This window comes from Typopeltis vanoorti, chromosome 15 (assembly GCF_054136105.1).
Source record: "Typopeltis vanoorti isolate ZY-2024b chromosome 15, IOZ_Tvanoo_1.0, whole genome shotgun sequence".
NCBI classification, from domain to species: domain Eukaryota; kingdom Metazoa; phylum Arthropoda; class Arachnida; order Uropygi; family Thelyphonidae; genus Typopeltis; species Typopeltis vanoorti.
This window is the reverse complement of record NC_143563.1, coordinates 17,633,178-17,658,337: the sequence shown is the minus strand read 5'-3', so window position 1 is coordinate 17,658,337 and position 25,160 is coordinate 17,633,178. Positions and strand designations below refer to the sequence as shown.

Sequence of the window (25,160 nt, the reverse complement as noted above, 5' to 3'; positions counted from 1 at the left end):
TATCCTGCAGTTCAACTTTAATTCTCATTGGCTGCAGTTCATCAGCTGTCATCAATAACATTCCTCCCACCATTCTTTTCTCTCTGCTCCTCCTGAACAGACTATACCCTTCACATTCTATCCCACTAGCTATATCATCTTCTGTCAGTCATATCTTACTAATGCCAATAACCTGTGGTCAGGAAGAGCCAACCAAGACCTTAAATTCTTCCTTCTTGTTCCTAATACTCCTGACATTAGTATACATGAAGTGCAGAAGCCTGTCAGTCCCACCCCTATCTTGATGCCTTATACTAACTATCCCATTCTGATTTGTTGTCCTTCATACTAGCTCAGGCATATTATACGCATTCTTACACTCAACTGCCTCACTAATGGCTGCATATCCACTCCCCCCCCAATAGCTCTAGTTTCCCTGATTCTGCACATCCACTTTCACTTCATTCATCAATACTTTTTCCAGTCTCTGCAAACCATCCATCTTGTATAAGTCCTTTCGCTCATCAAACTCATTCCACATCTCCACAAACTCCACACCACTCCTCCTGCATAACCTGCATATAAAGTCATTTGCAATTATTGCCCTCCTTTTCAACTCTTCTCTGTCATACCGTGGCAACAGACCACTCTCTCATTCTTTTCTTTTGCTACCTCTAGTAATTCCTTCAGATCCTCTCTCATAGCAAATTTTTCACCTTTTAAATCATTCGTTCCTGCTACTACTATCATTTCTTTCACCCTCTGGTTTTACACTCTAATAGCCTCACATCCTTCATTTTTGCACTCGGTAAATACTATTTTATCGAACTCTCATCTATTACACCTCTTACTAGTGAATCACTGTACAATACTCACTCCTTCATATTCCTTTCACTCCCGATCATGCTCTCATTTTTCTTATCACACATTCGCTTCTTTCTGTTAGCTGATGCACTCAGTAAACAATTTTGTAATCGCTCCAGCTGCCGCTTCGTCCTATGTATCACTCCACGCAACCGTACGATCTCCCTCATTGCAACTAACTCTTCTTTTTTTTTCTTTTTGTTTTTTAATCACTCAAACCATTCTCACGCTCTGTACTTTTACTTTCACTCTCACCCTCAACACTGCTCTCAATGCTATCTGGCACTACATTGCAAATTTCTATCATATTACTATTTTTGATTACATTATGGCTTTCATCTATTATATCAATCTCGCAACCTGAGACACACTTCAAATCCTTGCATTCCTGACACTTTCCCACCACTGTCATTACCGAACCAAACTCCAGCCGCTCTCGGAAAAGCATACATCCCACAGATGTTACACTGAATGAACTCCCTTGGGTTAAATTTATTCAACAAAGATGGCGATGATTTGGACGGCATTTCTTCTCATTGGTGCCATGCGCTATGCTTCGTATGTATCTTATCAAAATACTAATTTAATACCAATTAAAACAAACTTTTTATGCTAAACAGATTAATTCCGCAATATACTATAATTCTAGCACAATTACTAACTGATAACGCTGTTTTTTTTTTAAACTAAATAACTTATCTTTCGCAGCTCTTCAAAACGTAGTCCTACCATCAACGTGCCCCCTAACGTAATCAACGCCTCCTCATGCATATAATGCATCAGGAGACTTTCTGATCAGTTAACCCTGTTGCTATTCACTCTGCCAGGTCATGCCTGGAAGGAGTCTAATAAAGTGATAATTAGACTCCTCCTATAATTTGTGGTATAGAGTGGACCAGAAACTGGGCTGGCTCTCTCTCTCTTTCTCTCTATGTGTGTATAGGAGGCATGCCTTTGGGGATCCTTCTCCTTCACTATAAGCTCCTACTCTTTAACTCCATAGCATTAAACAACATTGAAAGTTAACATAAGAAATTTCATTAGCAGTGCAGATAAAAAAAAAACATCCAAACTATAACCAAAAAAAAAATTTAGAAAACTACTTCAAAAATCCTAAATAATCACAAAAACTCATTTAAAAAAAAAAGGTTCATATCTACTTCACTTGATTCACTATTCTTAGTATAACCTCAACTATCATCTGCCTCAGTTTTCTTATCTGTGCTCTGTATGATTCCTTTTATCCCATTCATTTGCATTGTCTGTCACTCAGAATTCTGCTAACCATTCTGACCTTTTATGTGTTTGTCTGAGAAGCTTGATCATTTACACTCCAAACACTGACACGGTGAGGTTTGTTTCTTGGAGATTTCAACAATCACAACTGAGAAAAGCTTCTGTTGGCAAACAACTAATCATGCTGGCAGGGACACAGAGATATTCATTGTCAGCAGCAGTATTTCAAAACAAATTGTCCACCTCTCCACTAGAACATCTGATATAATATCCACTCTTTCCCAACACTCTTGATCGCTTCTAATCAGTTTTCTTGATAAGTTAGCTGTATATGTTAGCTCTTCCTTGGTAACTCAGACAATAACCTCATCCAGTCATTCTCATGTCCTTTAACACTTCAAATAGTATAGCACCATATAGGATGACCTACACAAATTCTTCTTCTCTTCTCTTTTCCTTTTCTACTCTTTTCACTCTTCTGCATCCTCCATTTCACACAAAAATCCATGTCACTATCCAGATATTTGTTTCCAACAAACATGCCAAATCAGTTAGAAATTCTGCAGATCATAAGTGGCTTGATACTAAAACTCTAGCATCCCACTCAGCCTACAAGGCAGTATGCATCAGCTACACATCTGCCAATCCAGATCTGACTTTGAAAGGGCCAAGTGCAAAATAAAATTGCATCTGCTCAAATGTGAGTTTAGTCTTCTGGTTACTTACCAAGGCCATTGGACAACTGCCCATCCATGTTTCTACTTTTCTCACATCCATGGTTCATTGGGATACAAATGATAAGACTTCTACTTACATGTTATTGTTCTTTTAGAGATACTTGTGATGCTTGTTTTCTGAAGTGTTCACTTCAGAAAACAAGCAGATAAGCAAATAATATTTATTCAAAGGCCATATATTTTGGCCTGAAAATTACAGGGCATCATCAGTAGCAAATGGTAGTTTAACCTCCCAACCGGCTAGGAACGTCTATAGACAGCCAGCATGTCCATTAGAAGGTGTGATAATCCCTCATGCTGAAGAGAGCACTTAATCAGATTATCTCAGGCTCATAGCTATGACTCAGTTACCCATAACAAGAAATGCAGTTCCTTGATCTATGCTGGGTAACTGAATTTTAGTTATATTGGATAAACTAAAAATATAGAAATTATTTTTAATTTCTCTTTTTATTGTACAATACAATTTTAATGCCTGGACAAAATAAAGATCCTTGCGTAATTTCTTCACTTAAATATTGCATTACCTTCCAGAACCAATTTAATTTTTAATTTTTTTGCTAATTTTTTCTAATCGCTTACTCCACAAAACATTTTCTTTGTTCTCGAAGAAATTAATTCACGATAATTATTTGAAATATTATTTTAAAAAAACGGCCAGAAGTTGGAGATTATGTTATATTTTTGTTCAAAATCATGATTCGAAGAATACTTCACAGATTTCCTGAAGGACCTGCTTGAGCGACTTTGCTTTATACAGAATAATGAAATTCTTTAAACATATCACTAAATTTTTTTCTTTATATTGTAATCTACTGTTCTTTCCACTTTCACCTTGGTTTCCCTGTATAATTGGTCATTACAAAATAAAATTAACACTTATGATTTAAATTGATATGTATATATTTTCTGCTAGTTCAGATATTATGCTCTAATTTTATAATAAGCAATACTTTTGGTTATATATATATATATATGACTACTACTATTAACTCAGGGTTGGGATATGTTCATTTTTAATATTAACTGACTTAAAACCTGAGAATTATAACAAAATGAGATTTATATGAAAACGCAACGTTTCGTCGAAATTGACTTCATCAGGCGTTAAGAACATAGAAAGATATTAAAAGACACTGAAAATAACATTGAGACACTCTAAAGCTATGCAATTATAAAGTTATAATATTCGACTGTAAATTACAATAACTGTAAATAACTGATTTATTTAGAAGTATAACATCGTCCGCATAAAGCAAAGCGCTGACATTAACATCTCCAATTCTGATATCATGTTTAATACCACTTTCCTTCATAATGTGATCCATATAGATAACGAATAACAGAGGGGATAATGTAAATCCTTGTCTCACACCAGATTTAACATTAAACCATCTTCTTGTACTTCCTTCAATTCTAACTGCTGACATACAACTCAAATAAAGACTAAGTATTGCTTGATATAATATAATGCCCCATTGACACACCATATAACTGTAGTGTATTGAATATATTTGTCGTAAAGTGACGATCTGATCCTGACAGCCTCCATTTGGCCTGAATCCAGCTTATTCTTCACCAAGCTTTTCTTCCACAATTCTTCTCAACCTTTTCTCAAGTATGCATGCATAGATCTTTCCAGGAACACTCAGTAGGGAAATACCTCTGTAATTCTCACATACAGTTTTATTTCCCTTTTTATATATGGATACTATTAGAGCTCTACTCCAATCATTGGGAATTTGTCCCTCTGTCCAGGCTTTCTGACCTATGCAGTGCAGCCACTGTAAGACTTTTATACCACCATATTTCAGCATTTCTGGTCAAATATCATCTACTCCTGCTGCCTTTCCACATTTCAAGTCTTTGATGGCTTTTTCTACTTCAAGTATGGATATGTGTTCCTGCCTGTATGCCTGTTGAGTGTTTTTTTACCACTGTGCTATCACTGCTTGTTTCATTTAGCAATTTTTCGAAGTAATTACTCCGTACTGCAATGATATCTTTTTCTCCTGTTTTCATGTAACCTTTATCATCTCTAACTCCTTTTACATCACTCTTTCCTCCATTTCTAAGCTTCTTCAACATCCTCCAGAATATCTTACCACCTTCTTGATATTTATTTTCTATGTTCTTGCCAAAGTCCTCCCATGACTTTTATTTAGCTGGTTTTACACAGTGTTTCGCTTTCTTACATTTGTCTCTGTATTCTCTAAGAGCATAAGCTGATTTATTTGCCAGGAACTTTTGATATGCTTTCTTCTTTTCCTTCACTGTCTCTTTAACTTCCTGTGTCCACCATGGAGTTCTGATTTTCCTATCCTTGCAGACAACCTCACCACATGCCTCTCTGGCTGAATCAATCAGGGTTTTCTTCAAGATTGCCACTGAATCTCCAAGTTTTGATTCCTGTTCTCAAACTCTTTCATTTTTTCTTCAATAATCTTTGTGTATTTTAGTCTACAGTTCACATCTGAGAGCTGCTCAACTTTTATTCGGTTTAAAACTTTCTTACATGTTATTCTTTTCAATACGAAATTCAATTTTATCCTGCTCAAGACTAAATAGTGATCACTTCCAATTTCAAATCCTCTGTACACTCTGGTGTCGTGCACCAGGGAGAAAACATCACTATCAACAATAACATAGTCAATGAGACTTTTCTTATTCCTAGCCTCTTCTCTCCATGTGAATTTGTGCACATTTTTATGTTGGAACATGATGTTAGTAATAACCAGTCCATGTCCTGAGCAGAAATCCAACAGGTATTTGCCATTATTATTAGCTTTGCTCTTTTCTCCAGATTTCCCCAAAATATTTTTGTATGTCTGACAATCATTTCCTACTCTGCTATTTAGATCCCCAACAAGGACCAACTTTTTCTTTTTCATTGTGTCAGTTGCTTTTTCTAAAGCCTCAAAAAACTCCTCCACTTCTACCTTAGTAGAACCTTCTGAGGTACCATAGACACAAATAAGTCGCATTGTCCAATTCCCCATTCTGATATTTGCCCACATCACTCTACTTGAGACTGCTTGCCATTCAAGAAGATTAGCTTCGTATTTTGTGTTGGCTACTCCTTCTTTTCCTTGATTGTCATTTCCAGAATATAACATTTTGTATTTATTGTTCAGAAAGATCTCACCAGTTTTTGTCTTTTTTTGTTTCAGTCACCCCTATTATGTCGATCTGGTACTTATCTAATTCCTCAGCTAGCTCCATTTCTTTGCCATTCATGCTTCTTATGTTGATAGTACTGATCTTTAACTATGGTGATGTTGAGTTGGGGTGTGCTTTCAGATTTGTTCCAGTAGCTGACTTTTCGCTATTCTCCTAGGTTCCCTGGCGAAAACAATAGGGCCTTGTTTAACCGGTCGACACCCCATCCAGCATGAAATTTTGTCATGTTGTACCATCATTTTGTATATTGTTTTAAGAATATAATTTGGTCAGCTAAATCCCAAATTGCCAGCCCATCCTTGCTTGTTCCGTATCCAGGTAGATACCCAACAGGGAGCACCACGAGAAGGTGAGGATTGGACATTAGGTCAGAAGCCCTGGTCAGTTCTCCGCATTCCTTTAAAGGCTATGTGGAGGTCTCCTCTCAATTATACAGCTTTGACCCTTAAGAACCCTGGGAAAATTATTAAAACAAACAAATATTCACTTATTTCCTTGTGTTTTTATATGAATTGAAGAAATACATTTTGGGTTTAGTTCCCTGTCACTGAATGATAAAATCTATAATCATAATTGTAGTGTTTTTCCTTTTAAAGAATGCTTGAGAAATTTCATTATAATAATCACTGTGTAATAAATTTTAATTTACTTCCTTACTGTTGTTTTCATTTAGACACCAGTTGTACCTGCTACAATCATGGACCAAATTAGACTATGGGAAATGGAAAGGGCTCGTTTTATGTTCCAGGAAGGAGTTTTATATAGTCAGTTCTTATCGCAAAGTGACTTTGAATTACTTCGTAACTATGCTAATGTAAGTTCTGGAAAATTTTCTTGCTGATCATTATTTGTAACATTGAGCTGAATATAAAAATAAGTTATTAAAAGTTACTAATATTTATTGTCTCAGTTCAGTTTATGCTGATAGAAAGAAAAACATTTATTAGTTTATAAAACAACAAAAATTTTGATATCTCATAACTCCTGTATATATATATAAATCAGCATCTCCACTGATATCTACCTCAAATTTCAAGATGAATAAGACATATAGTTAAGATGTTCAAGTATCAGCAGTTAAATTTAAAGTTGGTTATAGAAGTTCTATAACATCATTTTTTGGGTAATATATTTCAAACGTTATTTATTAATATTGTTAGCATGCTATTATACAGAATGTGCATCATGTGAATGAACTGGGCACTCTTTAATGCCTGATCCACATGAAAAGAAATCCATGTATTTATGGAATAGAAGAGATAGAAGATTTCTGTGAAACATTAGAATCCACATTAAATAATTCTAAAGAATTCTACATAATTATAATGGTCGACTTCAATGCCAATATTGGAAGCAGAGACGACCATCTGATCTCCATCAGTAAATTTGGATTTGGACAGAGGAATGAAAGAGGAGAAAGACTTATTGAATTTGCAGAAGAAAATAATCTCTTTATTATGAACAGCTTTTTGAAGAAGAAAATCAACTGAAAATGGACTTGGAGAAGCCCAAATGGACAAACCTATAATGAAATAGACTTTATCCTTTCCAATAAAAAATATATAGTAAATAATACCGAAGTGCTTAATAGATTCAACACGCGTAGTGACCACAGACTAGTAACGGCAAAAGTATGGATCAACAAAAAATGGGAACGGAATAAGCTCATAAGAAAAAAGTCCAATTTAGTGAATCTACAAAAACCTCTACCACAGTAAAAGCTGTTATATAGAGAATTACTCAAAAATGAACTAAAAATGTTAAATACAGTCACTACCATCGATGATGCTAATGAAATCTTAACAAAATCTCTCTTGAATTGTGCACTAGAAATAGGAGATGTAAAAAAGGCACCAAAGAGAGGAAAAAACTTAGACAGGAAACCTTAGATCTGATGAAGAAAAGAAGAGATATGAAAGGAGATTTGAATGCGACCAATAAAATAAAATATTCAGAAATTTGTAAAACTATACACAAAAGGATAAAAAATGAAATTAGATCGTATAATACTAGCAAAATTAAAGAAACAATAGTAATATGAAAGTCCTAAGATGAACGTTATCAGTTGGAACAAAGGAAATACCTGCTGTAAGAGGAAAAAATGGTGAACTTATAAGAAATAGAGATGCAATAATCAAAAGAATTAAGGAATTTTATACTGAACTCTATGAAGACAAGGATCGAGACATCTAAGAATCAACTATAGATAACTTGAGTGAGGAAGAATACGATGCCCCTGAGATCTTACAAGATGAAGTGGAAATGGCACTGTGGGAAATGAAGAATGGAAAGGTCCCCAGAGAAGATGGAATTATGGTAGACTTCTTAAAACTGGGAGGAAGCCCTTTCATCTAACAGCTGACCTAAAACAGAGAAAAATTCCATAAAATTGGAACAATTCACTTCTAATATTAAAAAGCGCAATTAAGGAAGAAATTAAAAACTACAGGCCTATAAGCCTCTACTCCCAACCATATATAAAGTCTTTTTTCTATTATTTATAATTTAAAAAATTATAAATAATAGAATAAAATCTAAACTTGAGAGAATGCAATCCTGTGAACAAGCTGGATTCAGGAAGAAGTATAATACTTTGGACCATATTCACACATTAAGACAGCTCATTGAAAAATCAATTGAATACAATAAACCCTTATGTCTGACTTATATAGACTACAAAAAAGCATTTGATTCAGTTAAAACATCTGCAACACTAAAAGCCCTTGAAACCCAGGGAACTGAGAAACCATATATTGAAACATTAAAACATATTTACAATAATGCAAATATATAATTAAATTATTTTATTTAATTAATTTAATTCCAACTGATAATAATTAATTTAATTATATAAAAACAGTGAAAAGCTTCTAGTACAAAAAGGCATCCGGCAAGGTGATACTATATCTCCCAAATTATTTACAGCTGCACTAGAAGAAGTCTTTAGAAGCCTTGATTGGGAAACAAAAGGAATAAACATAAATGGAGAAAGGCTGCATCATCTGAAATTTGATTATTTCAGATGATGCAAATAATCTTGAAGATCTGGAAGAAAGTCTAAATCAGCTAAATGAATTCTCCAGAGTAATTGGATTAAAAATCCCCTCTGTTATTCATTATCTATATGGATCACATTATGAAGGAAAGTGGTATTAGGCATGATATCAAAATTAAAGATGTTAATGTCAGCTCTTTGCTTTATGCGGATGATGTTATACTTCTAAATAAATCTGCTACAAGTCTGCAAGATTCTCTGACTGAATTGAATAACTGTTGTAAAAGATATGGTATGAAGGTCAGCAATAAAAAAGACAATGAAAATAGGCAGAATCATTGAAAATGTCAACTGTGTTGTGAATGGAGAACCTGTGGAACAAGTAAAACATTTCAGCTACTTAGGCATGATTTTTACTGAAGATGGTAAATTAAATATAGAAATAGACAACAGAATCAGCAAAGCTGGTATGGTGGGAAGTCATTTGAATAAATTCATATGGAATAAGAGAGAAATTAGTCGGAACACTAAATTAGCTGTATACAAGACAGTGTTCAAACCAGATTTAACTTATTAATCTGAGAGCTGGGTCAGAAGCAAAACACTTGACCAAAGACTAGAGACAGCAGATATGAGAGTCCTGAGAAAGATTATAGGCGTGAACAGATGGCATCAATGGCAATATCATATTAAAAACGAGGATATTAGGAAAGAACTTGACATTGTCAGCATCCAGGAATGCGTTAGCAGAGCTAATCTCAGGTGGTATGGTCACTTAAACAGAATGGGCGAGGAAAGATTACCAAAACAAGTGTTCTCTGCCAGGTTGGCAGCAAAACGACCCAGAGGAAAACCAAGATATAGGTGGATTGATACGGTACAAAGTGCCTTAGATGATAGAAATATAAGATCTGATAATGTTGGAGTCTTGACAAGTAACAGACTGATTTGGAGGAAAATTGTAGATAGGAAGTTAGTAACGATGTAGTTTTTTTCATGTAGTACTATCATATCCTGTACACCCCTTGAGGGTACATGGCAGGAATTTGGTGATGATAATGATGATAAATGGAGAAAAAACAAAAATGATGATAAATAAATACATAAACCAAAGAACTGTCAAAGTTGAAAACCATGAAATAGAACAAGTTACCTCATATGTATATTTGAGCCAGTTGTTATGGCTTATGGGAAAATGAGAGACATATTCAGAAGTGACATCCCTATGAGTCTAAAAAGGAAAGCTTTCAACCAGTGCATACTTCCTGTCCTAGCATATGGAGGAGAAACGTGGACTTTAACAGAGGCCTAAACAAAAAGCTGAGAACAACACAACATTGCATGGAGGGAAGTATGCTAAAAATAACATCCAGAAATAGGAAGACAAATACCTGGATAAGATCTCAAACAGGTATCACGGATATTGTAAAATACATTAAACAGGCTAAGTGGAAATGGACTGGCATATTGCCAAATACAGTGATGGGAGATGGACTAGAAAAACAACAGAGTGGAGACCAGTGGATGGAGCATGACAAAGAGGATGAACTGGAACAAGTTACAGTAGTGAGATGGATGGGAGAGGCAGAAAATCGAGTGGTCTGGAAATTCATGGGGGTAGAATTTTGTCAGTGGACAGAACCAAATGGTTGAAGAAGAAGAAGATATATGAAATGGAAGTTTTGTATGTTTCTTGACCTAGATTGTGACCATGTTTTCTTAACAACATTCAAAATATCTTACCTCAGAAAAATTTTAAAACTTATTGAAGTACGTGATAGTGAAAATGAGCCAGCCTGCTGCCAAGGAATTTTTAAATCATTTCAGTATTAAATTTGTTCACACATAACTGGGATGTAGTGTCCCAGTTATCTGTGAACATTGTATGGAAATCAATTTCTTTCTCTGTGCACTTTCAGGGCTTTAAAAATAATGATACAATGGAAAATAATTAAATTTTTAAAAAAAATGAAAGAAAAATGTTTCGGCAATGCATTTTAGCATGCTTAAAATACATTGGCTCTGATGAAGGAAAAGATGTACATGTAGTGAAGGTGTTGGAAATATGCAATAAAGAACTCAAATGGAATTAATATAGCTGTATGAAGAACCCAGCCTTGTTGGTGAGAATCAAGAAATGGTGATATTTATTTGAAAAAGAAGAAACTTTACAAGAAAGAAGAAAATATTTCTTTTTTGACTTGAATTTGCTGGCCTGTTTCAAAAATAAATAGCATGTCCTGAAAGCAAGAAAAAATATTTAATCTCTAGACCAAGATTTCTGGACACTGACCCTTAGCCTGTTGATCGGGGATCAACATAAAATATGATCAGAGCTTTAAATTAATTATCAGAAATTGATTGCCAAGTTTGGTATACCTTAAACATTGCAAAAAGTAAAGGGCACACACCTATTATGAATTAATTGGTTGGATAAATTCATTGAGACGCTGTGGATTAATATCATCGGGGGGGGGAGCACCCCAGTATTGCCAGATCTTATATTTATGTCTTCTAGGTCACTTGTGACTCTATATGTCCACCTAAATCTTGGTTTTCCTGTGGATTTCTTGCTTGCCATCTTGGAATCAAACATCATAACACTTATTATAGGTATAGACCATATTGATCTGTTCTGATCTCTTTATCCATCCAATATCCTTTTTTGAGGTCTACCCTGTCTTCTCTTTCCATTTGGCTTATATTTTACTATTTGTTTAGGATATTGGGTGTTGGCCATTCGGTTTATATGTTCTATCCATTTTTGTTTATAATTGTTTAGTTTTTCTTCTGTTGATTTTGTTTTTAGTTCTTTTAAAATGTCCTCATTCCTTTTTTGATCTAATAATGTGTATTTTGCAGTTCTTCTCATAAATCTCATTTCACTTGTTTTTATTCTTTGTTTATCTTGTTTTTTTATTGCCCAAATTTCACTGCCATATAATAATTTGGAACTGCTAAACTATTGTTTATTTTCAAGCGTGTTCCTTTTTGTACTGTATTTGGATTTAGTGTTCTATTTATCAGGCTTATAATCTAAAAATTTTGAAGTTTTTAATTTTATGTCTTTTTCTCCTTCACATCCAAGATAACTGAAAATATTTATCTGTTCTATTATTTTATTATCAATAACTATTTTACTTCTAACTGGAGTTTATCCACAAAATGCCATTGTTTTAGTTTTATCTATGGAAATTTTCATTCCAAACTGAATGTATTCTACTATGTTAAATTATATATTGCTCTTTGTAAATTGTCTTATTTATCTGATATTATTACCTGATCATATGCAAATAATAGTGTATTTATTTTGTCATTCTGGGAAATTTCTATACCTGGATTGTTTAAGGTGTTCCACTGTATTAATATTTCATTATGTAAATATTGAAAAGTGTTGGGGACTGAGGGCATCCCTGTCTTACTCCTTGGTTTATAGCTTGTTTTTCAGACATTTTTTCATTTATTTCATTATCATTATCATCAAATTCCTGACATGTACCTGAAGGGGTGTGCAGGATATGACAGTACTACATGAAAAATTTACATCATTACTCACTTCCTATCTACAATTTTCCTCCGAATCAGTCTGTTACTTGTCAAGACTCCAACATTATTAGATCTTATATTTGTATCGTCTAAGGCACTTTGTACCATATCAATCCACCTATATCTTGGTCTTCCTCTGGGTCGTTTTTCTACCAACCTTGTAGAGAACACTTGTTTTGCTAATCTTTCCTCGCCCATTCTGTTCAAGTGACCATACCACCTGAGATTAGCTCTGCTAATTCATTCCTGGATGCTGACTATGTCAAGTTCTTTCCTAATATCCTCGTTTTTAATATGATATTGCCATTGATGCCATCTGTTCACGCCTCTAATCTTTCTCAGGCCTCTCATATCTGTGGTCTCTAGTCTTTGTTCAAGTGTTTTACTTCTTACCCAGCTCTCAGATCCATAAGTTAAAACTGGTTTCAACACTGTCTTGTATACAGCTAATTTAGTGTTCTGACTAATTTCTCTCTTATTCCATATGAATTTATTCAATTGACTTCCTACCATACCAGCTTTGTTGATTCTGTTGTCTATTTCCATATTTAATTTACCATCTTCACTAAAAATCATGCCTAAGTAGCTGAAATGTTTTACTTGTTCCACAAGTTCCCCATTCAAAACACAGTTGACATTTTCAATGATTCTACCTATTTTCATTGTCTTTGTCTTTTTATTGCTGAACTTCATACCATATCTATTACAACTGTTATTCAATTTAGTCAGGGAATCTTGCAAACTTGTAGCAGATTTATTTAGAAGTATAACATTGTCCGCATAAAGCAAAGAGCTGACATGAACATCTCCAATTCTGATATCATGTTTAATATCACTTTCCTTCATAATGTTGATCCATATAGATAATGAATAACAGAGGGGATAATGTACATTCTTGTCTCACACCAGATTCAGCATTAAACCATCTTCCTATTCTTCCTTCAATTCTAACTACTGACTTGCAACTCAAATAAAGACTAAGTATTGCTTGATATAATGCCCCATTGACACCATATAACTGTAGTGTTGAATAGCTTCTGTCTTGGCACCTTGTCGTGTGACTTTTCCAGATCAACAAAACTTAAACACAGATCTTTGTTATATTCCCATGCTTTCTCAACTACTTGTCGTAAAGTGAAGATCTGATCCTGACAGTCTCTATTTGGCCTGAATCCAGCTTGTTCTTCACCAAGCTTTTCTTCCACAATTCTTCTCAACCGTTTCTCAAGTATGCTGGTATAAATCTTGCCTGGAACACTCAGTAGGGAAATACCTCAGTAATTCTCACATTCAGTTTTATTTCCCTTTTTTATATATGGGTACTATTAGAGCTCTACTCCAATCATCAGAAATTCGTCCCTCTTTCCAGACCTTCAACTATGCAGTGCAGCCTCTGTAAGACTTTTATACCACCATACTTCAGCATTTCTGGTCAAATATCATCTACTCCTGCTGCCTTTCCACATTTCAAGCCTTTGATGGCTTTTTCTACTTCAAGTATGGATATGTATTCCTGGCTGTGTGCCTTTTGAGTGTTTTTTACCACAGTGCTATCACTGCTTGTTTCATTTAGCAATTTTTCAAAGTAATTATCCGATACTTCAAGGATATCTTTTTCCCCTTTTCATGTCACCTTTATCATCTCTAACCTCCTTTTTCAGCACTCTTTCCTCCATTTCTAAGTTTCTTCAACAACGTCCACAAAATCTTACCACCTTCTTGATATTTATTTTCTATGTTCTTGCCAAAGTCCTCCCATGACTTTTGTTTAGCTAGTTTTACACTGTGTTTTGCTTTCTTACATTTGTCTCTGTATTCTCTAAGAGCACAAGGTTACTTATTTGCCAGGAACTTTTGATATGCTTTCTTCTTTTCCTTCACTGCCTCGTTAACTTCCTGTGTCCACCATGGAGTTCTAATTTTTCTATCCTTGCAGACAACCTCACCACATGCCTCTCTGGCTGAATCAATCAGGGTTTTCTTCAAGGTTTGTTGCTGAATCTCCAAGGTTTGGTTCTTGTTCTCATACTTTTTTTATTTTTTTTTTCAATAATCTTTGTGTATTTTACAATTCACATCTGAGAGCTGCTCAACTTTTATTCGCTGTAAAACCTTCTTACATGTCATTCTTTTCAATATGAAATTCAATTTTATCCTTAAATTAAAGATGCCAAGAAATTATATTCTAGGTTTCATCCTTTATCCAAGTGTAAGCAAAGTTTGCTTGTGAAGTAACTTCACATTATACACATCCATGTATAATGCTATGCATTATGGTAAACGCCACTACCCAGACTAGTTTCAACCTTTATTGATGTCTCATTGGTGGGAGCCTAGAGATACCTAGGTTGAAGTAATGCAGAAGTCTTATAATTCTCATATATACAAGTACTCAAAAGGTTTAATGCCTTATTACTAAAATACTCTGGATTAAAAATAGATGTTGAAAGTTTTTTCACCAAGTGTAAGCAAACAAAGTTTGCTCATGAAGTAACTTCACATATGGGCTACTTGTATGTATACCCAGACCATCTGAGTAGTGTCCCTTCCTAAGGCATTATGGACATTATACATGTCCATAAGGATATGTACTTTGCATTATGGGATACTAAGGCAATTGATATGAGGTCATTAGCCTCTATGTGCAAGTAGCCCAGTCATGAAGGACAGTGAAAATTTGCATGTTAGGATTGTTTCATTTAAATTTTGTTAAACTAAGGCAGTGATCTGTACATAGAAAAATAATAATTTTCTTTTTAGGACCTGGGTGTTCTCATTTGGGATAATCCAGTGAAGAGGGTTATGGTTGTCAGTCGCTCAGGACATGATGATGTAAAAAGGTTTTGGAAAAGACATCGGCAAGAGCATTAGATCAACGTGCTAATTCACTGCAATAGTTCCCTTTTCATTAACCAACAAACTTGTTTTGTACATTTCTCTTCAATAATAAAAAAAAGTTAATCGTGTAATCTTATTCTTCATGTATTAAGATGTTAATTTTTCTGAGGACATTTAATTTTTGGAAATGGAACATTTCCAAAAATTATGGGGCATGTAAGCCTCATTATCAAATGGTAAAGAGTTTTGCATGCCCCATTGACCTCAAGGGCTATGTAGCAGTAGCTAAACTATTAGTAGAGCTTCCCTAGTTGGTAGATGAAAAAGTAGGTGCCAAACAGAGAGATACTCTGGTGCTCCCAATTTGGAGGTTTGTGTATGGCTAGTTAGTTAGTTACCTTACCAAATTATGGTGCTAAGGTTAATTTTATTAGCACTTTGGATGTTTTTTCAGATGTACCTCAGATACATGGAATAAGAATAGAGCAGAAAGAAAAAAATGTTTCATTCTTGTGTATTTGGGAGGGGGGGTGTAGTATTTTATCTATTTTGTAGGTGTCATAGCCATTAACCAAGACGGTGTTGATTTTATGAACCATAAACTTACAAGATAAGAAAATGTTTATCGCGGTTTAACCATATTTACCATTAATACGGTCATTTGATAATTAAATTTGCACTTGATGAAGAAGTCACTACATTAGGCTTCCTGAAGCTAAAATAAAGGATATAACAAAGTAAAAGATGTAGTAGTGCTGGTTGAAACTAATGATTTAAATAGTAACAAATATAGTATTAGAGAAGATATGAAAGGCTTGATGGAAGAAGCGAGAAGGAAAGATGGGAAAGTAAACATGGTTAGTTTATTTTGAGACATGATAGTGATCAATTAAAGAGGGGTAGGCAATGATAGCAAATTATTCAGTGCACAGGCTATGGGGGGGTTGTAGAATTTTTGGATGTGTGTAGTGAGTGTGATGGTAGAAAAGATTTGTATATAAGAGGGGTGGCCTGTGTTTGAATGTATTTGCCATCAGGTGCCTAGAAAAAGTGTTTACTGGAATGAGACCTAATGCAGAGAGTCAAGGAAACTAGATAATCTTGGGAGAAATACTGAGGATGAGTATTTAAGTTCAGCTAGGATATGTAGACATAATACTGATATACATGTCAATGAGCACAGTTATGAATATGCTAAATGGATAGATTACATTTTGAGTGGGGGAGTTGACAGAACACATTCTTGAAGAATTTAAATCAAGGCTCTGTGCAGCCTGTCAAGTTCTTCACCACCCATTTCATCAAACTACTTCTACACAAATACTGCTTTTTGGGTAGGGACATTGTCGTGTTGATTAAGGAAAGTGCCTTCACTGAACTGTTGTCATAACATTGAAAGTGCAGAATTGTGTAGAATGACATTATAGGGTGCAGCATGAAGATTCCTCATCACTGGAACTGGAGAAAGCACAAACCATGAAAAACAGCCTCAGATAATACCTCCTCCACCTAACTTCATGTTGCAGCACATTCATGCAGGTGAGGTTCTCTTGCCATTCACCAAACTGAGAGTCACTCCAGAGAGCATGTTTTTTCCATTGCTCCAATCAAATGGTAGTGACCACTCCACCTTACACTTGGTGTTACTTTCTGCTGATGTTAGGCTTTTGTGCAGTGCACAGCCATAGAAATCCATGTTCTTTAGCTCTTGATGAACAGTTGTGGTTCTGGCATTGCTTGGAGAAGCATTTCAAAACTTGGTAGCAAATGCTTTAACTGAGGACAGGTGAATTTTTCATTCCACATGATTCAGCACTTGGCAGTCCTGCTCTAGTTTTATGTAGCCTATCAGGTCATGATTTTGCTGTTGTTACTCTTACGTACTTCCACTTCACAGTAACATCACTTAAAGTTGATGTTTCAAAGGTGACAAGTTATGATAGTGCCATGTCGAAAGTCACTGAGCTCTTCAGTATGGCCCACTTTACTTTTAATGTCATCACAACCATGCCTCATATCTGTATGAGGCAAGGTTGTGATGTCCATTACTACGAGGGCTGTTTGATAAGTCTGTGCACAGTCTAAGAGATGCTGCCAACAGTACGTATCGTGGTTATTTTTAGTTGCTGGCAACTGTTGGAGGATCACATACTAAGTTTCAGTCAGATCTATTACTCTGCATTTCGTTCATTTGAATTGATCAAGTACTATGATTTGTGAAAAATGGATGAGAAAGAATTTTGTGTAGTGATTAAACATTGCTTTTTGAAAGGCAAAACGGCTCAGGAAACCAAAGCTAAGCTCAATAAATATTATGGCGAGTCTGCACCTTCGATTAGAACAGTTTATAAGTGGTTTAGTAACTTTCGAAGTGGCATATGAGCACAAGTGACGCTGAATGTTCTGGACGCCCTGTTAAGGTCGCTACAGAAATTACTGAAAAAAAATCCATGATATGGTGATGGATGATAGAAGAGTGAAGGTGCATGAAATTGCTAAGGCTGTGGGCATTTCAAATGACTGCTTACATAACATTTTACATGAACATTTACATGTGAGAAAACTCTGCAAGATGGGTGCTGCATTTGCTCACACTGGATCAAAAGTGTCAATGTGTGAACTGTTGCAAGGACAGCTTGAAAATTTCAACGGAATCCAGAGGAATTATTGTGTCGTTTCGTAACAGTGGACAAAACATGGATTCATCACTGCCAGCCTCAGACCAAGGAGCAGTCAAAACAATGGGTTTCAAGCGGGGAATCTGCACCAAAGAAAGTGAAAACCGTTCCCTCAGCAGGAAAGGTCATGGCCACTGTCTTCTGGGATGCTCGTGGCATAATCTTCATAGACTTCTTGGTAAGGGGCAAAACAATTACTGGAGCGTATTATGCATATTTGCTGGATTGTTTAAATAATGAAATAAAGGAAAAACGACCATGCTGGGCAAAAAAGATTCTTTTTCACCACAATGCACCCGCTCACTCTTCTGCAATTGTGACTGCAAAATTGTTCGATTTATGCTATGAAGTCCTTTTGCATCCCCCATACTCTCCAGATTTGGCTCCCTCAGACTACTATCTGTTTCCAAACATGAAAAAATGATTTCATTTTTCATGTTTGGAAAAATGAAGTCATTTTTCATCTGGCAGGAAAGAGATTTTCCTGGCATCATTCTGGCAGGAAAGAGATTTTCATCCAACGATTAGGTGATTCCCGAAACAACTGCCTATTTTGAAGATTTGGACAAATTATACTATATGGACGGGATCAAAAAAGTCGAGCATCGTTGGACTAAGTGGATAGACCTCAAATGAGACTTGAAAAATAAATATTTGTCCCAAAAAATTGTTTTCTTCATTTTTGCATGGACTTATCATACAACCTTCATACAAAGAGCTGTTCAGATTTTTTATGTTGGGCCCATACACGAGAGGTTGTTAGTCAACCTGTAGTATATTAGTACCGTGTATGGGAAGAGAATTGGGAAATGAGGACCTTGTTTACACTGAATTTGAAGGCCTGTGCATTGTATTTCTTAGGAAACACATGGGAAGGAAAGTTATTCCAGAATACAACAGCAACAGAAATGAACGAGGAGGAAGAAAAACTTGAGGACTTGTTCTGAGTATGGAGTTTGACTGAAGGGATGCTGTGTGGTAGCTGCATGTTTCAATGGATAAAGACAGGAGGAATTATTGATGTGAGTTCTGATGAATATTTACCATGGAAATATAAAAAAGATGCATGCAATAGATACTAAATGCCTGTGCAAAAGGAATTGGAGAGAGTTTGTAAGAGGAGTTATCGGTCATCAGTTATTCGTGTGGGACTCAACTCATCTTAAAGAGAGAAAAGAAGTGTAGATTTGAATCCTTCTCTTTATCAACTGCCCCAATAGAGAGATGGGGGGGGGAGATAACACACCATTAGGTTATGCATGACCCACCCAGTAATGTGGCTGCAGCCTGGAATAGAATTTTCCAGAATTTTTGAGGGAAACTAAGGAAATTACTAGAAACTCACAGGAAGACGTTCAAACTTATAAATCAAGGTCCTACTATATGTGGAAGACAAAAAATATCCTACAAGATATTAAAGAACTAACGAATAAGGAGATAACACAGAGCAATATAACACCATAACGTGACATTAGCATTGCTAGAATCCTATGGAATTGATAGAAAACTAATAGCTATATTAAGAGATGTTTACAAGAATGCAGTTGCAACAGTTAGAATAGGTAATGATTGGGGAGGGGGGAACCCAGCAGATGACATTGTTATGGAAGAAAGAGAACATTGAAACTGTTAAATGAGGACTTGTTATGAACTTGGAAAAAACAGACTGGGATGGAAATGATATAGAAAATGCAGAACAGTTCACATATTTAGGAAGTAAAATGACATGATTGGACTGTAAAAAAAGAAATGAAGATCAGGGATTGCAAAGGGAAGAAGAAATCTGAAGGCCATGGATAACATCTAAAAAAGCAAAGTGATCGGCCTGCAAACAAAACTACTGGAAACATGCATCTAGCGATGTACTGTATGGGTCTGAAAAATGGGTAATAAATAAGGAATCAAAAAGAATTTTGGCATTTGAAAGAACTTGTTACAGGAAGATTCTAAGAATAGGATGGGTACAGAAAATCACAAATGAAGAGCTCTATCAGAAGATACAACCAAAGGAGAATCAAATACAGAAGATTATAAAACGAAAGTTGCAATTATTTGGACACATCTGCAAAATGATTTAATACTGGAAGATAAAGACATTTATGTTTGGTATTATGGATGGTGTAAACAGAAGAGGTAGACCATACAGAGAATGGATAGATGACATAAAGGACTGGTGTGGAATTGATGTACAGAAACTGTGACACTGCACTGGACAAAGAAAGGTGGAAGAAGATAGTGAATGAGGCATCAGACACCAACTGGCAGTGAGCTCATGGTTCATGATAATGATGAATATAATACAGGAGAAACAATGGACAAGCCACTACAAAAATATATGATAGGACTCAAATTTGGTAATAGAAATTATTCAAAAATATCAATACAGTTATCAAAAAAGAGATAAATGTGGACGTTTCTGAAGGAACAAGATTACTAACATGCAGTAGAGCCTTAGAAATATTCTTTTATCATAAGATATTTATACATAAGGAAGACTGTGTATACACATGATGTAGATCCCCAACAAGGACCAATTTTTCATTGTGTCAGTTGTCCTAAAGCCTCAAATAATTCCTTCACTTCTACCTTAGTAGAACCTAACATCTTAACAAATATATTTGTTAAAATGAAAGAATATCCAGTACATGCTACATACACACTGTGTTGCCAACAGTGTCTTGACAAAAACTTTGTATTTCCCATCAGTATGAGGTCAGGCCTCCTTTCTATTACAGCCATTACCCTTTGGGATAGGTTTTCCACGAAGTTCTGGTAAACTGCTGCTGGAATTCGTTTCCATTACTCCTGTAGTATGGTGAACAGCTGACGAGTGTTAGTCGGACAAACAGATCTGCCATCCAGCCTTGCTTTGTGAATAGGTGCATTATCATGCAGATACAGCAATGGGCCTATTCCAAGCAGTTGCCACGGTGTGGGAAGAATTCCAAAATGTCATGGTAAGCATCAGCATTTAAAGATCCGGACATAGAAACCAATGGGGCCAGTCCAAACCAGAAAAAACAGACTATTATGCTACTGTCTCCAAATTTCACAGTCAATACAAGACATTCCTGTAAGTATCGTTTGCCAGATCGTGATTCATTGCTCCATAGGAAGTGGCGTAGCTAGAGCTTTTGCTGCCCTTCTCAGTACAGACTAAAAATACTACAAAGAATTCAAAAAGACGTATAGGGAAATAAATTAAAACGTTATTTAAGTTAAGGGATATTACATCCCATATTGTTTCATAGCCGAATAAGAAACTCAGAGTTTCATGTCGAATATAGAAACTATATAAAGTTCGGCGAGTCCAAGCGTAAGCAAATACCTGGATAGTGCTACATTGAGGCAACTCATAGCAAGGGTGGAGCAAGATCCGATCAGTATTTTTGGTATTTACCCATAATGTGAAACCCAGCTCCTAGGAGCTGTATTACTGTTCTACATTATGAGGGAAGGTCACTACCCAGACCGGTTTCAACCTTTATTGAGGTCTCATCAGTGAGTAGGTAGACCTAGTAATATCAAGTTTGTAGCAAACAGAACTTACATACCCTATGAGAATAGCCAAGAAGGTGTCCTAATAAATTATTAATCATGTAAAGAGCCAAAGGCTTCAATTCGGCGACATGAACTTATTTAAGTTAAGGGACATTACATCCCATGTCGTTTCATAGCCGAATAAGAAACAAAGAGTTTCATGTCGAATATAGAAACTATATAAAGTTCGGCGAGTCCAAGCGTAAGCAAATACCTGGATAGTGCAACTACCAAATGGGTCAGATGTTGCACTATCCAGGTATTATTAGAGAAAATAACCAATCAATTTGAAAAAAAAAATCATTTCACTTGTCAGAATTCCATATTCTAACAGCACTCGGAATTCGAAACAGGAAATAACACATGCCCTCAACAAAACGGCGGATAGACTGTCCCACCAAGCTTGGGGAAGCAGCATGAGCAACTGGAAAGGAATTAATACAGAGAACTAATCGGATAGTAATCTAAATTAAGTAGTCCACTAGCTTTTCTGGTTATTTACAGAAATATCTTTCAACTCCTATGTTTTGTGTGTTTTTGTGCTGTGAATATATGTTAGCCACAGTAACCTATAATGAAAAAAGAGTCCACTGCATTTCAAATCTTGTGTTTGTGTGTTTTGTGCTGTGAATATATGTTAAAATCAGCAATTTGGAATATTCAGAAAACGTCGATAGTTCCAAGTTGTCCCATTCTGGAAAGAAATGTAAGTTAATCTTTTTTTTAAAAAAAAAAAAAAAACACTTAAACATAACAAGTGATTTGTAATTACAATAACCGCTGGGCGCATGTTTGAGTAAGCGCAATTTTAATACTGGATAGTTTTTTTTTTTTTTAAACACGAAAAGATATATCAATTTATGGTAAAGGAGTCACGCCGTCTGATTGCCTGACGAATAATGTAACAACTGAACTAGACGAAACTTGTACATCAATACATTGCGGAGATGGATGGCTTGGAAATTGGATCTTTGTTTCTTATTTTCTTTTTACTTATTACTAAAACAATTGGTAGGGTTTGCTTCTTTATGGCATTTTTATTTGGTATCGCTGTATTTAATAAAATTATATTGTATTAAATTAAAATATACAAGTCAGCGAAGATGTTTGAAATGTATTTATTTTTTAAGGTGATCTCTGGGTTGCGTGCCGAAAAAAAGTCGTTGGCGTGCCTCGTTTAGCATGCATGCGAAGGGTTGCCCACTCCTGCTCTAGACTAACCATACATAACGAATACAATAAAATTTTTGTCAGGGGTTTTGATAACGACCTAAATGATATAAATGTGTAACAGATTAAAAAAAAAAACATGATGAATCAGGCCTTTTAGCATTTTTTAGGATAAAAACGGAATCAAGCATGTTAATTTTTATACACTGCATAAGCACATCAAAAGGATTAAGCAAAAACCATAATATAATAGGGAACCCCAGAAATATTGTTACCGGGGCCCTAAAATCCTGTCAGTGGCCTGGTGTCATTCCCAATGACACCAAGCATTGGCGAGCGTAATCAAGAGCTTGCAAGCCATGAATTCCAAGGCAAATAGTTCTGTCAGTATCCATTCCAGAGCTTATGCAGAAGTTGTTTGCAAAGGCTGCTATGGCTGACTGATGATTTACGGTGACAACACGCTTGAGAGTTCACCCGTTACGATTTGTCAATTTCTTTTGCATACCAGTTTGGGGGTGGGGTTTGGTGGTTCTCTTACATTTCCACTTCACAATAACTATGCTGACAGTAAACTGAGGCAAGTGCAATGTGGCAGACATCTCTCAGACCTAATGTGACCAAAATTGTGGGCTCCAACTACCATACTTCGTTTGAACAGAGTCAACTCTTTCCGTCCACTCATCCTGACAACAAAGAACGTCTACACAGCTAATGCTCACATGCCTATGCACATATATAGCATTGTGGCCGTGTGTCTACATCATATGATCTAGGCAATGTAGAACGATTGGGATGTCCGGACACCTTTGGCAAAATAGCGTATTAAGATTAAAAGTTACAGGCAATAAATTCGCAGAAGAGAGCAATGAATCCAAGAGTTACACAGGAATGTAGTCACTCTCCAACTCTATTCATTATATGTAGGATTATATGACTGGAGAAATCTTTATATGGACTTTCTTAATTGAAGGTGAGTTAGCCGATCTCATACGAAGGTAGCAAGGTTTCATTCTCCCGGAAACTCGGGTTTTTCATCCCGCATACAGACAAATGGGCACTTCAGAACACACGCAATTTACAGACAAAAAAAAATTACTAGCTGTGGTGGTGGTGTTGGTTGTGGGCAGTAGATGGCGTTGATGCAGGAGATTGATAGCGGAGGTTCTGTGTAGTAGTGGAGACGGAGAGGTGTACAGTAGGTGTTCTCCAGCGATGAGTCTTCTGACTCCTTGGAGGTGTCGCGAATAATAAAATAATGATGAATTATGCAGTATATAGTCATCATATATATACAGGGTGTCCCAAAATTCACGCAAGAAGTAATTTTGATAGGAAACAGGTTTTTAATTAAAAATTGTAATTTCCTATTGATTCATAAAGTATACAGTATAAGATTATGCATGGAATAGCATATCAGGTAAATGGCCTCCACGGCTTTGCTGGCACATACGCACTCTTTTCTCGAAAATTTCCATGACCGTTTTGCATAAATGTGGCTGAATTTCGTTGATACAGCGCTCAATTTCCTCCTTCAAGGCGTGGGTGATCGTGGGCTTGTTGGCATAAACCTTAGACTTCAAAAAACCCCAAAGAAAAAAGTCCAACGGCGTTAAGTCACATGATCTGGGCGGCCAATTCTGATCACCAAAACGGGAAATTACACGACCAGGAAATGACTCATGCAGTAATTGAATTGTTTCTCGGGCTGTATGGCATGTGGCACCGTCTTGTTGAAACCACATGTCGTCCACATCCATATCTTGCAATTTAGGCACAAAAAACTGGATTATCATGTCGCGATAGCGAGCACCATTAACTGTTATTGCCTTACCAGCCGCATTTTCGAAGAAGAATGGACCGATGATGCCTCCAGCCCAAAATCTGCACCAAACAGTGACACGTTGTGGATGCATTTGTTTCTCAACAATCACTCGTGGATTTTCTGAACCCCAAATGCGACATTTTTGTCGATTAACGAAGCCATCAAGATGAAAATGAGCCTCATCGCTGAAGATGATTTTGTACGAAAATTGCGAACTGTAGCTGCCAAACCTTCATTATTTTTAAAATATTGCTCAACAATGAAAATGCGTTGTTCTTTCGTGTAGCGCTCCATTTTTAATAACCCTGAACTGTCAGCTGTCACGCTGCCTTTTTTTCTCGTAGATGGCAACATTATAGACAAGTTTTTTTTTTAAGTTGGTACATCTGTCATAAGCATCCATAAGAAGAAATAGCAAGTCATTCTATCAAGTAGTTTGTTTTTTTACAGTTGTCTGAAGCAAAAGTGTTGTCTGTATTCCTTGAAATGGATAAAAATGAGTATTGTGCGGTTATAAAATTCTTTGTAAAAGAAGGTTTATCGCCAAACATTCGAAGTTCATAAAAGTTTAT

At 35.9% G+C, this 25,160-nt stretch overlaps 1 protein-coding gene across 1 annotated transcript in view; it reads left to right on the top strand.

The window, feature by feature from the left end:
- Positions 1-15,506, top strand: part of mrn (general transcription factor IIH subunit 4 marionette) — a 126,719-nt gene extending 111,213 nt beyond the window's left edge. Inside the window, exons 14-15 of the mRNA XM_090404878.1 lie at positions 6,670-6,810; positions 15,298-15,506. Coding sequence (XP_090261004.1) covers positions 6,670-6,810; positions 15,298-15,408 — 252 coding nt within the window. The 3' untranslated portion in view covers positions 15,409-15,506. The remainder of the gene's footprint in view (positions 1-6,669; positions 6,811-15,297) is intronic.
- Positions 15,507-25,160: the final 9,654 nt, after the last annotated feature.